The sequence below is a fragment of the Pezoporus occidentalis genome, unplaced genomic scaffold (genome assembly GCF_034315485.1).
Source record: "Pezoporus occidentalis ecotype Australia unplaced genomic scaffold, CSIRO_AGI_Poc_V1 ctg7, whole genome shotgun sequence".
Classification (NCBI taxonomy): Eukaryota; Metazoa; Chordata; class Aves; order Psittaciformes; family Psittacidae; genus Pezoporus; species Pezoporus occidentalis.
Window position 1 is genome coordinate 883,258 of NW_026916052.1, and position 14,011 is coordinate 897,268.

Sequence of the window (14,011 nt, forward strand, 5' to 3'; positions counted from 1 at the left end):
CTTTTTGTTTTAATTTGGTCTGTTTATTTAATATTTTGATAGGGGATTAATTGGTGCATTTCTTATGGACTATAAGATGTAGAATGTTGTTGCTAGTTGACTTGTCTGTCTGGTACGCACCCATTACTTACTTTCTCACTCAACCCACAACAGAATAGGGGAGAAAATCAGAAGGGCAAAAGCAAGAAAAGCTTGTGAGTTGAGATTAAAGCAGTTCAGTAAATGAAGGAAAGAAAGGAATAAAACCAAACATGCACACACCCCCCAAACAAAACAAACCCACTGAAAAACAGCCCACCACCACACCAACCAGCCAACCAACAAAACCCACCCCCACAAAGACATCTGATGCAAAGGCAATCACTTTCTACCTCTCATCAGCAGACTGACGCCCAGCCAGTCTCTGAGCAACAGCTACCATAGGAAAACTGCCCCCACTCCAGTTTGACTGTAGGACATGATGTTATATGATATGGAATATATCTTTGGGCAATTTGACTAAGCTGTCCACTCCCAAACTCTTGCCCTCTCCTTGCATACACACCAGGGAAAGAGAAATCTCGGATGCTGTGCAACCACCATTCAGCGATTGCTAAAACATTTGTGTGTTAGCCATGCTGGTTTGATCACATCTAGAAAACAAAGCACCAAATGGGCTGCTTTGAAGGAAATTAACTCCGTCCAAGCCAGACCTGGTGCAGATGTAAAGAACATATGGAATATATTAACTGCCAACTCTATTCTGCCCTTCTTTAGTGCGTTTTTAAAGGAATGTTTTGTGCAGTATCTGTTCAAGCTAAATTAACTTTCTTTAATAAGTAATTGCAAAAGGATGCAGGCAGTAGGGTTGCTGAGATCAGTGTAGTTTAGGCAGATACGTGTATTCTGCAATATAATTTGTTTTCTCCTCCTATCTCTTCAAAACTTTATAAAATGCCATGAAAAGGTTATAATGGATATATATTTTTCAGCAAAGATTTTAAGAGAAGTGCGTAATGTTTGCTTTTTAAAGCAATATTTAGTTAAGAAACTTCAGTGGAAATTATGCTCCCTGGTTTTAATGTAACTGTAACATGTATTACATCAATATTAAGAAATGAAATGAATGCAAACATAACTGATGAAGCCTGTTGTAATTTGAATGTGCTCAAAATTATACACACACACAAATGTTTTCAGCTCTAGGACTGCAGATACAGTATGGTTGCTGTTTTATACTTAACTGTATGTTTCTATACTTTTAGCTGGAGAAGTAACATGGCCAATCAATTCCTTTTTGGAATACAGTTACTCTTTAAAACAAAACCAGACCCCAGGACCTTAAACAGTGTGTACAAGTGAACACTGGAAAATGGTTATTGGTGTTGATAATATAAAATTAGATTAAAAAAAATGAGTGAACAGGAAAAAAGTGAAGAAAAATTGACAGTTTTGATTCATTAGTGTGTTCCCAACCTCCTGCTTTAAAGTTGCTTGTGCTTACTTAGATAATCCATACATATTAAAGAAGGTGAATATGTATGGATTCAGATCATGTTCTGAATGATGAATTTGACTGCAGATTAAAACTCATTTAATTTGTTGTAAAGATTCTGAAATGGTAACTCTATTAATAAACCTCCAAGTAGAAGACATAAAAACTAAAAAAACCCAAACAAACCTCTCAAGAAAAAAAAAAAAGAAAAAGAAAGGGCTGGAGCACCTCTCCTGTGAAGACGCTGGCACAGGTTGCCCAAAGAAGTGGTTGATGCCCCATGCCTGGAAGTGTTCAAGACCAGGCTGGACAGGGCTTTGAGCAACCTGGCCTTGTGGGAGGTGTTCCTGCCCATTGCAGGGGGTTGGAACTGGATGAGCCTTAAGGTCCCTTCCAACCCAAAATATTTTATAATTCTATTTTAATAATTTTAAGAGATCTGAAAAGCCCCAATAAAATCATTTGACATTGTACTACAATGTATGTTTTTAGAATTTCTGTTCTGCAGTATGTGTTTTAATGTCAGATTTGAAGTAGCATTGTCAGTTTATTTTCAGTAAAGTATGGGATTAGTGTTCTAAAAAAGGAAAATGTGTATTATGTAAAACTATACTCAAGTAGCTAACAGTTCTTTTTCTCATGAAATGCTAATAAATTCAAAGTTCTATCATTTAGGCCTCATAGAGAGCAAACTCCTTGTGCAGTTTCTTGCAGGACCCTTCTATTTCATAATATGAAACTAAAGAATAGGTAGATCTTTAGATGATCCAAACTAGTTTTCTTCTACTGAAAAAAGTTTTAAATTGCATTAATAGATTTAAATCATAGTATGCAAAGAGTGGTGTTCTAGAAAGTACTATGAATGTTTTGTTTTACTGACCTTACTGCAATTAAATTCATTTTCAGCTGATTCAACAGGAACTCATTCCCTCTATACTACCTATAAAGATTATGAGTTAATGTTTCATGTATCAACAATGCTTCCATACATGCCCAGTAACAGGCAACAGGTATGGTTTTTTTAACTTTTCATTGTAATTTTACATTGTAAATGTTTGATACTGAAGGGTTTGGGTTTGGGTTTTTTTGTTTTTTTTTGATGTTTTTGTGGGTTTTTTTTAGGTAATACTGATTTAAAACTGAGTTGCTTTGTAGGAAGTATGACTGAAATGTATTTTTTTTCCCTTGAAAAAGAAGGCATTAGGAATCTTAGGATTTTTATACTTTAAGAAACTTATCCTATCATCTCCTCCATTCCATGATACTATTAAAAAGTAATTCTGCTTGTGGTGAATGAGTTGTTTTCAGTTTAGACTAGGTTTACATCATGTATGTTTTAAACACTGAATAGAATTAAGTTTGAAAATAGTCCTATGGTTAAAATATGCATGTAATAAGATTTTTTTAATTGTTCCACTTAATCCTTATGTTACAGATCTCAAAATGTTTATTAATGTGTCAGCTTAGTAATAAATGCTTAATTGTATCCTTCAAGGTTTCTGCTTGGAAAGGCAGAAAACTGCAGTGTACTTATTTCTGGTGAATTCCCTTTGTTTAGGTAATAATTCAGGATACCTTTAAAGCATTAAGGATGGCTAAAAAGCAGTGCAGCATCCAAAGTGTGTGGTGCACCAGTAAGGTTACTATGTCTTGACTGACTTAAATATTTCTTGCAACTGGATTGAGAAGTACAAGCACATTTGGTGTAATATGCCAACATTAACACTTAAAGCAGAATTGCTCATAAGTCACATTGATAATAGTTTGTAACTTTCTGAGCTACTAATCTGCATTTTTCTATGTCTGCAGAAAGAAGTGTTGGATTTATTGAGTTTTAGAATATTCTCTCATTGCTATGAAAGATACAAAGATTACAGTAATTTTGGAGGGTTGTCATGAAATAAAGATTCTATCTCACTTTCTTACTGCACAGCATACCAGAGGTGATTACTGATTGTTAAACCATGTGTGAGTTGTATCTTTGATGTCTGCCCTATCAATAGGTCTTGTGGAAAGAAGAGATGTGTCAAAGCAGCCAGAAAAAAAGAAAATATTAAAATTCTTGAGAAAGGATGAATCAAAATTGAAATGGAAGAAAGTTTATAATGTATTTATTATGTATTTTAAACAGTGCATAATGTTCTGTTTGAAGAACTGTTTCAATTGAACAGTTAAGACAACTGCAAATTTTGCTTCATTACACTTAGGGTTTAGAAACTAAATTAGGAATCAAAAGCCATAAATTCTTCACCTTATGAATAATATCAATGTTTAGATTATACCTTAAAATGTGTGGCTTTGAGCAGTCAAAATTCAGCTGCAGCACACACTCAACTGTGCCAATAACTAGCTATCAAGGTGTCTGCTTATCATCACTGATTAGAGATGGTTCCACTTCTCTAAACTTTCACTTACACCTTATTACAATACAGGATTAATTTAGTAAACACATTAGGAGTTGTTCTATCCGTATAATCAATCATAACAATCTTTGACTGGAAAGCACATGTAATTAGGGAAAACTGTACACTATTAAGAAGGTATAATACACTGAATGAGCTTGTCTTAAAAGGAAAAAAATATTTTCATAGCTAATCACAGGCACTGACAGTAAATATGGCCTTACTGGGATTTTATTACTTTTGTTGTTGTCTTTCATGACTTTCCGTTGTTTGTGAGAATAGAATGTCCTCTTGCCATGATCCACTAATTTTCATAATTGTTTGCTGTTTGTCAGCTTCGCTGCAGTGTTGCTCAGCCACCCCCCTACTACTGTCCTTTCATTTCTTCCTGTGCCTTCCTTTCAGTCTCATCATTTCTAAGTGTCTTTCTTTATAGTTAGGTGCCGATTCTTGTGTACAGCAAAATCCCCCAATTTTAACTCCATGGTTTTCCCCAGCAACAAGCAGTCCTTTCCACAGTGTTTTTAGTAAGCTGTCTTCTTTGTCACTTTAACAGGTTCAATATTTAGTGGAATCACCACGTTATTCATGATTTCCTTTGATCAAAATAATGTGGCAGTTTTCCAGTTCAAGTAGTATGCCTACTGAAGACCCACCACATTATTTTTTTAAGGTTCTAAGATCTAGCAGTATTTCCACAGCATGGACACTGTCTTAAGGAAACATGACAAGCACACCCAAATGATCAGAATTTAGCCAGCCTTAATGTGCAAAAGGGATCAATAATCATGGTGTAATTTTTTCTATTACAGTTTAGTTCCAAAATAGCTATTGAAGAGTGAAATATATCAACAGCGTTATTTCTTAAAAGCTTGGACAAAAATTTGATTAGGTCCTTTTCCTTGAGAGATTTTAGATGCTGAAGACCACAAATGCAGTTGAATCCATTGTGTTCAAGAGAGAGACTTACAGGTGCTGTGGCATATGAATTTTGTTTCTTCAGGGTTTGGCTCACTAACTCTACATACCCAAGTGAGGGAAAGTTAAGGACCATGGTAATTTTCCTTTTAGGTTATGTTAGCAATGAAGACCCACATTCAATAGTTATTTTTTGCTAGCATATTGCGTATGTACTTCATGATGAGATTATTACATCCTGTGCCCATATCCCTTGTTTGGTAATTACTGGGCCAAGGTATAGAGTCACTCTTCATCGTCTACAGCTAAAGCCTTCAGTGAGCAAGCGCTGAGCATTGCTTATATTCCAAATACCTGTGAGCCAAGAATAGGCCACACCAGAATTGTTTGTTGCTTCTTCCAGGACATAACTACGCCCTGCTTGGTCCCTGATCAGGACATCCCTCTAGTTTTAGAGCCAGCAGGAGATCCAAAGAGCAAGGTAATTTTCACTTTGGCTGCAACATAGGCTGGGAATTTTAAAGTCAGCTGCTCCTTCCGAAGGACAGAAGAGACTACCAGCCCTGGTGTGGCCAGTTCCTTTTCCTTTACTGGCCTTTTCTCAAATCATAGTTCAAGGCTTTCCCGTTTAAGCTTTACCTTTGCGATGTCCCTTTCCGAATCATTCCCTTGCTAATTTCCCGTTCACACATTTGCACTTTTTGCACTCTGCTTGTGTACACGTGGTCAGACCTGGTCAGTCCAAATCAGTTCAGATAATCAGTTTTCACCTGGTTTGATGTAAAATTTGATGAAAAATTAAAAATAAATCAGATATGCTATAATTAAACTTGTTGAATTTAAGCTACTGTTAAAGTGGCTGGGATAACAAGACATGGTTATACCAATCTCAGTTTAACCAGATGTAGTGAAATATCTTTTGCTGTTTGTTTCTGGTTTTGGTAGTGGCTAAAAACTTAGCCACTAAAAGAAAAAGAAAACTTTTCAAACCACTTATTATAGAAATATACTAAAAAAAGTTTTATTTTTTTCTTATGTGACTTAATATTTCGTTTAATTGAATGAAGAATATTCTGCTATTTCGCTTATGAATTTCACTGCTACTTCAACAAGAATTCCATGTTGTTTCACAATTTGAATAGGCTATTGAAATTCCACAGAAGTTAGTAGATTTTTATGGCTGTGCATAACCTGTAAATACACTGTTTTAAGACAGTACTTTTCTTCAGAGATGCATATCTGGAAATTAAGAATTGAGTAGTTAAAATCTCAGAATTAATGTAGTGACTATTATTTGGCATATATTTTTTAATCCAACAGATTCTGCTTTTCTAACATATTTTATTTACCAGACTCCCCTTTGTGTGTCTTATATTTTTACATAAATTTTCACTGATTTCCTTTTGGCTGCTTATTGTACTTGATTGGGTTCAATTTCAAATTCTGCCATGCTAATTTAGGCTGATACTAGAATGATGTCAAAGTGTTTGACATCTCATTACTGTAAGTAATCCTCTGTAATCTGTGTACCCTATCGAGAGTTCCTATTGTCCTCTGCATTGGCATGAGGCTTCTTAAAGTACGTTAGAATGTTAGAAAGGCAGATTTAAAGGAAAAAAAAGAAGAAAAAATACACACACACACCCCCCCCCCAAAAAAAAAAAAAAACAACAGACAACCCAAATCTGAGCAGACCTCAAAATGGGAGAGGAAGGGGAAACTGAGAACCTGAAAAAAAAAAAAAGACCAAAACCCTAGAAGGTAAAAGCTGGGAGGAAAATATAGGTTACAGAGTAGAAACTAGGGAGGGGTCTCTTATAAATCTCTTTTGCTTAGTTCCAGTTTCCTTCAATTCCTTTTTCATTTTCAGTATGCTATCCTTACCTCACATTTCCAAGGAAAGCGTGTTCCCTCCTTCTCCATTCAATGCATCATTCTTTTCCTATTCCTTTATCCTATCCAGAGCACTTCTTTCCATGTTCCAGACTTTTCCCTTTTAAAGTTCTTTGCATTATGATACTCTGCACTCAGCCACAACTGTGCTTTGCCTTTACATTGTGTTGAAGTTCACTGACCACTTATGCATGACAGTTATTTATAACAGTGTTATAATGATTTTATTTTAAAATGTTGAAGAAGTCACTAAGATCTCCACAAGTTTGGTAAGGTTCTTGAAAATGATGACCTGACTTATAATTTCCTATTTTTTGTGCCTCTTAGCAGTTTAAGCTCCTGAAAAATGTTTTATGAATAGGATATGGAAACTGCCATAATTTTGAAAAGCCTATTTTTACTAGTAAAATTTCAAACATTTCTAAAATGTACCTCTTATTAAATGACTGCTATTCTTGCTTAAGCAACCTATGGTGGCAAGCAGGGCCTCGTAGGAGGAATACAAAAGCAGAAAATAATCTTGGAAACCGTGATTGTCTTGGGAAATAAATCTAACTTTAAATAGGATATTGCTTTCTAATTTTTACAGTTTTGCTCTGGGGAAATGTATAGGCATGAGCCACTATGGCAAGAAAGAGTAATTGGGCAGTTAGTTATATAACAAAGACAGAAATGAATCACCTTGTACCTCATAATTGGAAGGTTTCTTAAAAAATTAATTGTGGTGTAAATTCCAACCTATGAGATAATAACAACCTCTAAACATGAACTTGTGCTTCACTACTATGATTTAATTGTATGGTTGAGGAGCTCAGCAAATTGAAGTACACCTGACACATAGTTCCACATAGTAATTTGTACGCAACAGGCTGTGTCTCTTAAATTGGTCAAATAGCCAGTTATTTTGATTATAGTCCTAAAGATAAGGAAAATTGACTGAGCCACATGGCTTATACCAAGTATTATTCTCTGTTCTTATATCTGTTTTAAAGTTACATTAGAAATCTTATTTCTTAATTCGCATTTGGGATGTTGATTGTTTTTAGAATAATACAGATATACTGACTACTTTAAAATTGTGGCTTTGGCCCTTCTTACTACTTTTGGAATACCATCCTTTGTGTTATTTTAGGACATATAATGAAACACGCTCATGATTCTTAGGCTTTAGCATGTATAACTTTGCTTTTTTTGTTGGTATCTGAAATACTAAGTTTTAATGGAACTGAAAAAATATGAACAAATACTCTTTTATTAGAAAGACTGTGCTCTGTAAAATCAGCTTGATAGAGAAATTTGTTCTGTCATAAAGTTTTCAAATAAATTTATTCTTGTATCCCTTTTAGTTACACATGAGCTAAGGTAAAGCTTTAAGTGTCTGTATGCTGTTGGTTGACAATGCAAGTTCTTTGGGTGGATATTTAAAATGTAGCACATCCTAGGATGCTTTTTTTCCATCTGGTAATATACATGGATATCTTGTAAGCAAAGGTATTGAAGAAAAAAGGTTTAAAAATTTGAGATACCTACTTCCGTGAGGAGAGTAAACATCATTTTACTGTGTTGATTTGCTCGGAGTTTTTGGGGGTGGAGAGGGAGAAGTGGTCCCTTATTGCTGGACATGTTTTATAGTGTTTATTAATTTTTAGCCTGTAACAATGATTTAGTACTTTAAATTATTCCTTCAATATATTTTGATAATAAAAGCTACCAATTAGATGTTTCTAATTAATGAGTTTCTAGTAGGTATTGTTTCTCCATGAGTCTCAGATCTGTTTCTCGAGTATGCAGTTGTTAAAATTTGTGATGAGTATCCATTATAATCTGGGTTTGCGTTGTTGTTTTTTTTTTTTTTTATATAATGTTAAGGACAATTTTTAATAAAAATTCAACATGGAAAAGGAAGATTTATTGAGAAAGAAAAGCAGAATTATATTTTTCAGATAGAAGTAGATCTTACTCTGTAAAGAGAGAACTGAGACAGTTCTGTAAATAGTAAGAAATGTCAAGTGATGTCCCTTTTTTTTATTACTAAAGTGATGTATTGTAGTAAAGGAAATGTATTTTTCTCATTGGATAAAAGGGAAATGAGCAGAAACTATGCAGAACTAATGTGGGGATGCAAGAGAACTCTAGTATTTTTGTGAATTTAGCCCAATTTCCTTTTCCTTTTTGCAGTGCATTGCAGTGTTATCTGTAGCTATTCAAAATGTGATTAATTAATCTGAAAAATTAAGCTTTATTTATTTTGGTGGTAGGGTTTTTCTGTGTGTGTTTGTGTTTGGTTTGGTTTTCTAAAATGAAGAAATTGCGATTTTTATTTTTTTTATAACTAATTTTTCAATGCATGTTTCTTGTCTAGCTGCTAAGGAAAAGGCATATAGGAAATGACATAGTTACCATTGTCTTCCAAGAGCCAGGAGCACTTCCTTTTACTCCAAAAAATATTCGTTCCCACTTTCAACATGTATTTGTCATAGTCAAAGTGCATAATCCTTGCACTGAAAATGTGTGCTATAGGTGAGTAGAGCCTTATAACTATTTAAGTTCGGTTTTAAGACTATGGTGGAACTGCCTCATCGATTTTGTATTTCCTAGCAATATTATGTATACAATTTTAAAATTTCTGCTACATTTTCTTTGAGTTTGAAAGCCCAGTGTCTCCCTTGCACATATCTAGGGTTATGGGGCAGTCTGTAGACTGAAAAGGTTATGTGCAGAGCTCTGTGTTGCTGATTTATGGGCACAAAATTGGGAAATAACAAGTTAGTAAAAGTAAGATTTGCAGACATAGCAATATGAATTAATTTAGAATTTTTATTGCACATTTCCTTTTTCAAAGAAAGTGACTTAAAATGAAGTATTTCAGAAGGCTATTAACTTGTATAAATCCCTGAGTATGACAGTATGATTGCAGGATGAGTCATGGCCTCTAAGTATAAGAATGAGGACTTTTGGGGAGTATAAGTACATCTCAAATTTCGAATGCTCTCAACTCTCCCATTTAAATTACATCATGAATTCATCATGAATTCCAGCAAGGTAACCAGGTGGAAGCATAGTTCTGAACTGATTGGGAATTGTGAAAATAATGGTAAGGACTTGAAGCCTAATGGTGTAGGTTTAGCATGTATACACGTTACATGTTCATTATTAAGAATGAAAGTAAAGTACATCATGGGGTCAGGTCACATTCCTGTCTCTTAGCTGTCATTTAGAACTTAAGCTATCTTTTACAATTTGATTTTGTTCCAGTTTCTCTTTTGTGTTTAATTATATATGACATTTCATAAGTTACAGTCTTATTACTAAATTATGTCTGTCTGTCATCCCAAATGTAACTGCATTTCAGTCAAATTTGTAGTGGCTGTATGTAGTTTGTACAGTATTTTAAAATCTTTTTTTCAGTTGAAATATATTATGTAGGGATCAGTTTTCAGTGAGAAAATATTCCTATTTTACATCTTTCTGTGAACTGCATATATCAACAATTACAAGTATTTTGGAACTTTATTAACATAGAGTGTACAACTTAGGTGTAGAATGATCCCGTTCTAGACACGTTTGACCAATACTTTGTCTTCAGGCTTTGTTACAGCAAAATGTCTGAGGATTAAAATAAATTCTGGTTTTATTTATATATTTCTCTAGTTTTAAGATCATGCAACTGAATAACAACTGAAAATTACACACTTACATTAAAAAATTCTTAAAAAAACTTCTTTCATTTATATGTCACAAAGCTTTTTTATATTTATTCCATTAAAGAAAGCAGACAGTGACACCCTAAGAAGTCATCCTTGATAGTTTGTATGTTACAAAGATACATCTGTAATATCTTTTGTATCTTTAAAAGAAAAAAGCCAATTTAAAACAGACAACCCAATCAGTTTTCTTTGATGTGTTTAAAATATCTGAAAATTGGCATGTCAAAGCTAAACTGAACTGTGTAAGTAGACTGACCTTTTTTTAGGAACTAGCCATTGATTTTTTTCTTTCTATTTCCAGTGTTGGTGTTTCACGATCAAAAGATGTACCTCCGTTTGGTCCACCCATTCCCAAAGGAGTAACTTTCCCCAAATCAGCCGTCTTTAGGGACTTCCTTTTAGCCAAAGTTATTAATGCTGAAAATGCGGCACATAAATCAGAAAAATTCCGAGCCATGGCCACAAGGACACGTCAAGAATACTTGAAAGATCTGGCAGAAAATTTTGTTACCACAGCTACAGTGGATACTTCAGCAAAGTTTAGCTTTATTACTTTAGGGGCAAAAAAAAAGGAAAAAGTCAAACCAAGGAAAGATGCGCATCTATTCAGTGTTGGAGCAATTATGTGGAATGTGATTGCACGAGATTTTGGCCAGTCTGCTGACATTGAATGTCTTCTTGGAATCTCCAATGAATTTATCATGTTGATTGAAAAGGAATCAAAAAATGTTGTGTTTAACTGCTCCTGCAGAGATGTTATTGGATGGACTTCTGGATTAATGAGCATCAAAATATTTTATGAAAGAGGAGAATGTATTCTTCTGTCTGCAGCAGATAATTGTACTGAAGACATCAGAGAAATTGTTCAAAGACTTGAAGTAAGTACAGTTTCTAAACTGGAATTCCAAATTTTAGATTTTTTTATGAAGAGTTACTTGTCTACATCTCCTTTGAGATATAATTAAAAATGTTCTATGTTTATATTTTGAGAGTGGTTTCAGTCTTCAGAGAGCATTACAAATAATAATCCTTACAAGAGCATGTGAGATAAGTGTTATCAACCCATTTTCAGGGATGAGGAATCTGAAACCAATAATCTGATACCTTTGCCCAAGGCCACAGATGGCTTCAGTGTCAGGATTGCAAAGATAAGCTTTTGTCTGTCTTGCTGTAGCCTCTTCTCAAATCTCACCTTTATAGGTAGAAATATACCTTAATTTAGAAATATACAAAATATACTCTAAATTTTTATAATAACCCATTAGCAGATAAATTGTATAAGTGATTCTGCTGATCTGTTCCTCTACACTGAGCAACTGTGGCAAGTGAAGAGAACTAGGCCAATTAATGCCAGTTTTTACAGCTGACTAGCTAAAGTTTTTCAAACGCTTGATGACACTGTTAGCACAACTGTACTGGAGCTATTTCAGTCAGTACAAACAAGCTGACAGGAATTCCAAGGTAAAATTGTTGATGCATTTAAAGTGGTTACACTTTGCTCTTTGATCTTAATTTAAATTATCTAGATGGTCTGAGTATTGTTTATATTAGAATGCCTGGCACTAAAAGAAATCATTATACTTACCATTTTCACACTGAAACAGTTGTATTGCAGCTGATGTTTTAGGGCCTCCCTAGCTCTGCAGTCACATTTAGCATTGTTCAATATCATGCTCTACATTTTGATACAGAAGCTCAGAAGTGACCATTACAGCGCTAAAAAGCATTTAAAACTCTGATTCCACACTTCATCTACATACTTTTAAAACCTTTTAAGTGACTCAAAACACAGCTAAGGTCAACAACCAGCAGATGCTGAAGAGGAAAGCTCAAACTGTGATGTAATGTCAAACTTCAGTGACCAGATAATTAACCCTTTTCAGTCACTAGTAAAAGCATTTCTTAAAACCAGTGACTAACTAAACAAGATTGTCAAAGAAATAACTATATTTTATTGTCTGGGTTTAAATCACACAGTTGAATAGGAAACCTATCTGAATATTCAGATAAAGCAAAGATGTGAAAAGCAGAGACTGTGCTTTTGGTTTGGATGGAAAGAAGTCAGTTCAGGACTAAAAAAAGGGCTGGTATTTGTCAGTCTAGAATCAGATCTATTTGTAGGGGAGAATATCTAGTGATATAAAGTAGAAAGGGCAGCAAAAGCAAACTGTAGATTAACTTGATGGGCTGTTCTTGAGGACAGAAAAAGCAGTGGTCTGATCATTAGGATATCAGAGAATGGCAGAGTGATACAAGATTAAACAAAATCCCTGAATGGATCTCTAGACAAGAATCTGAGTAGACAAAGTTTCCTTCGAAGCCTGTATACTAAAAAAAAAAAATTCACCTTCTTCATAGGACTTAGAGGATTTTTGTCTTTTAATTTCATCTGTATTAAGTGAATTCAGAGAAGCTGGCTCTTAGTTCATGCGTAGGCACACGTTCAGTGAAACAGCAACCAAATAAGCAGAATGATCTATTTAGAAGTGGAGCAGTACCATGTTTTATGTGACATTACTATGTAACATGTAGTGTCACTTTTTAGGGGATAAACTTGTGGAAGACTTGATCTCCCGGAATCTTTTCTATTAAGAATACATGAATCTTTGACAGGAATGTTTTATCTTCTTCTCTCTTAACCTTTGACTATTTAGCTAACTTGAAGAAGAGATGTTGAGTGCTTTGAGTTGGGGAAATCCATATACTTTGGTTTGTGCATTCATTCTGCTGTATCCTGTAATTGTGACATAATGATAAAAAGGTGTCTGTCCCCTTACCCCCCACCAAGAATATTGTGTAGTTTCATAAGGATAAAATTCCATCTGTCATTTGGGCTCCTTATTGTCATAGCATGTTCTTTTTTACTGTGTGACTAAGTTTTGTATGTGTTTTAGAAACTTGCCACAGAAGTGCAGGGAAACCAGTGAGAGGTGAAAACTTCATTTTTCACATATCTGGTTCATAAATTCTGAAAGTCTTGCTTAAGAATTAGTCATAACTGAAGGTGAACCTCAGGGCTACAAAAAATAAAAGGGCTAAAGCTTAGTGCTGTCAGCATACCATATCACTCTAGTACTGTATGTACCGTTGTAAATACAAAAGAAAGCTCTGTTTAAAATTAAAAGCCTCTAAAAGATACCAAAAGCTCAGATCTGAACAACAACAAAGGAAATAGCTGCCTTTTTTTTTAATAGGAAGACTCAGAACATGATTTTGTAAATAAAATTTAAAGTTGGTTTCCTGGACATCTCAAGAATAACATTCACATTTTAACTTTGAAGCCTACATCTTCAGAAATAACTGGAAGATTTTTTGACTTATGAAGTCAAAGTGCTGCAGTTTAAGCAGCCTAAATTTGCCAGGCACTGATTCTCAGAATATCAAATTCTTGCAAGGTCTTTCTCCAGTATTTCACAGCTCCTGGAAGATTAGCCCCTAATGAATGAGGGCTAACTGTATTTCATTGCCTTGAGTTTATCACAGGTTAAAAGCACTAGCATAGGCCAGCTCCCTCAGATCAGCAAACTTACAGTTGCTCATGGGTTTGTGGCATCTTTTTCTTGTGTGTGCAAGTTCTGTTTTTTTTCTGCTGAGTGACAGAAACATGTATAGAAATA

The 14,011-nt window shown here is 34.6% G+C and overlaps 1 protein-coding gene across 5 annotated transcripts in view; it reads left to right on the plus strand.

The window, feature by feature from the left end:
* SIPA1L2 (signal induced proliferation associated 1 like 2) overlaps window positions 1–14,011 on the plus strand; it is a 147,237-nt gene that overhangs the window by 79,705 nt on the left and 53,521 nt on the right. For all 5 annotated transcript variants that reach the window (XR_009969050.1, XM_062641710.1, XM_062641714.1 and 2 more), the window contains exons 7-9: window positions 2,381–2,484; window positions 9,050–9,207; window positions 10,696–11,272. Coding sequence is in view for 4 of the 5 variants with exons in the window: in XM_062641710.1 (XP_062497694.1) it covers window positions 2,381–2,484; window positions 9,050–9,207; window positions 10,696–11,272 (839 nt within the window). In the remaining variant the exon portion in view is untranslated. The remainder of the gene's footprint in view (window positions 1–2,380; window positions 2,485–9,049; window positions 9,208–10,695; window positions 11,273–14,011) is intronic.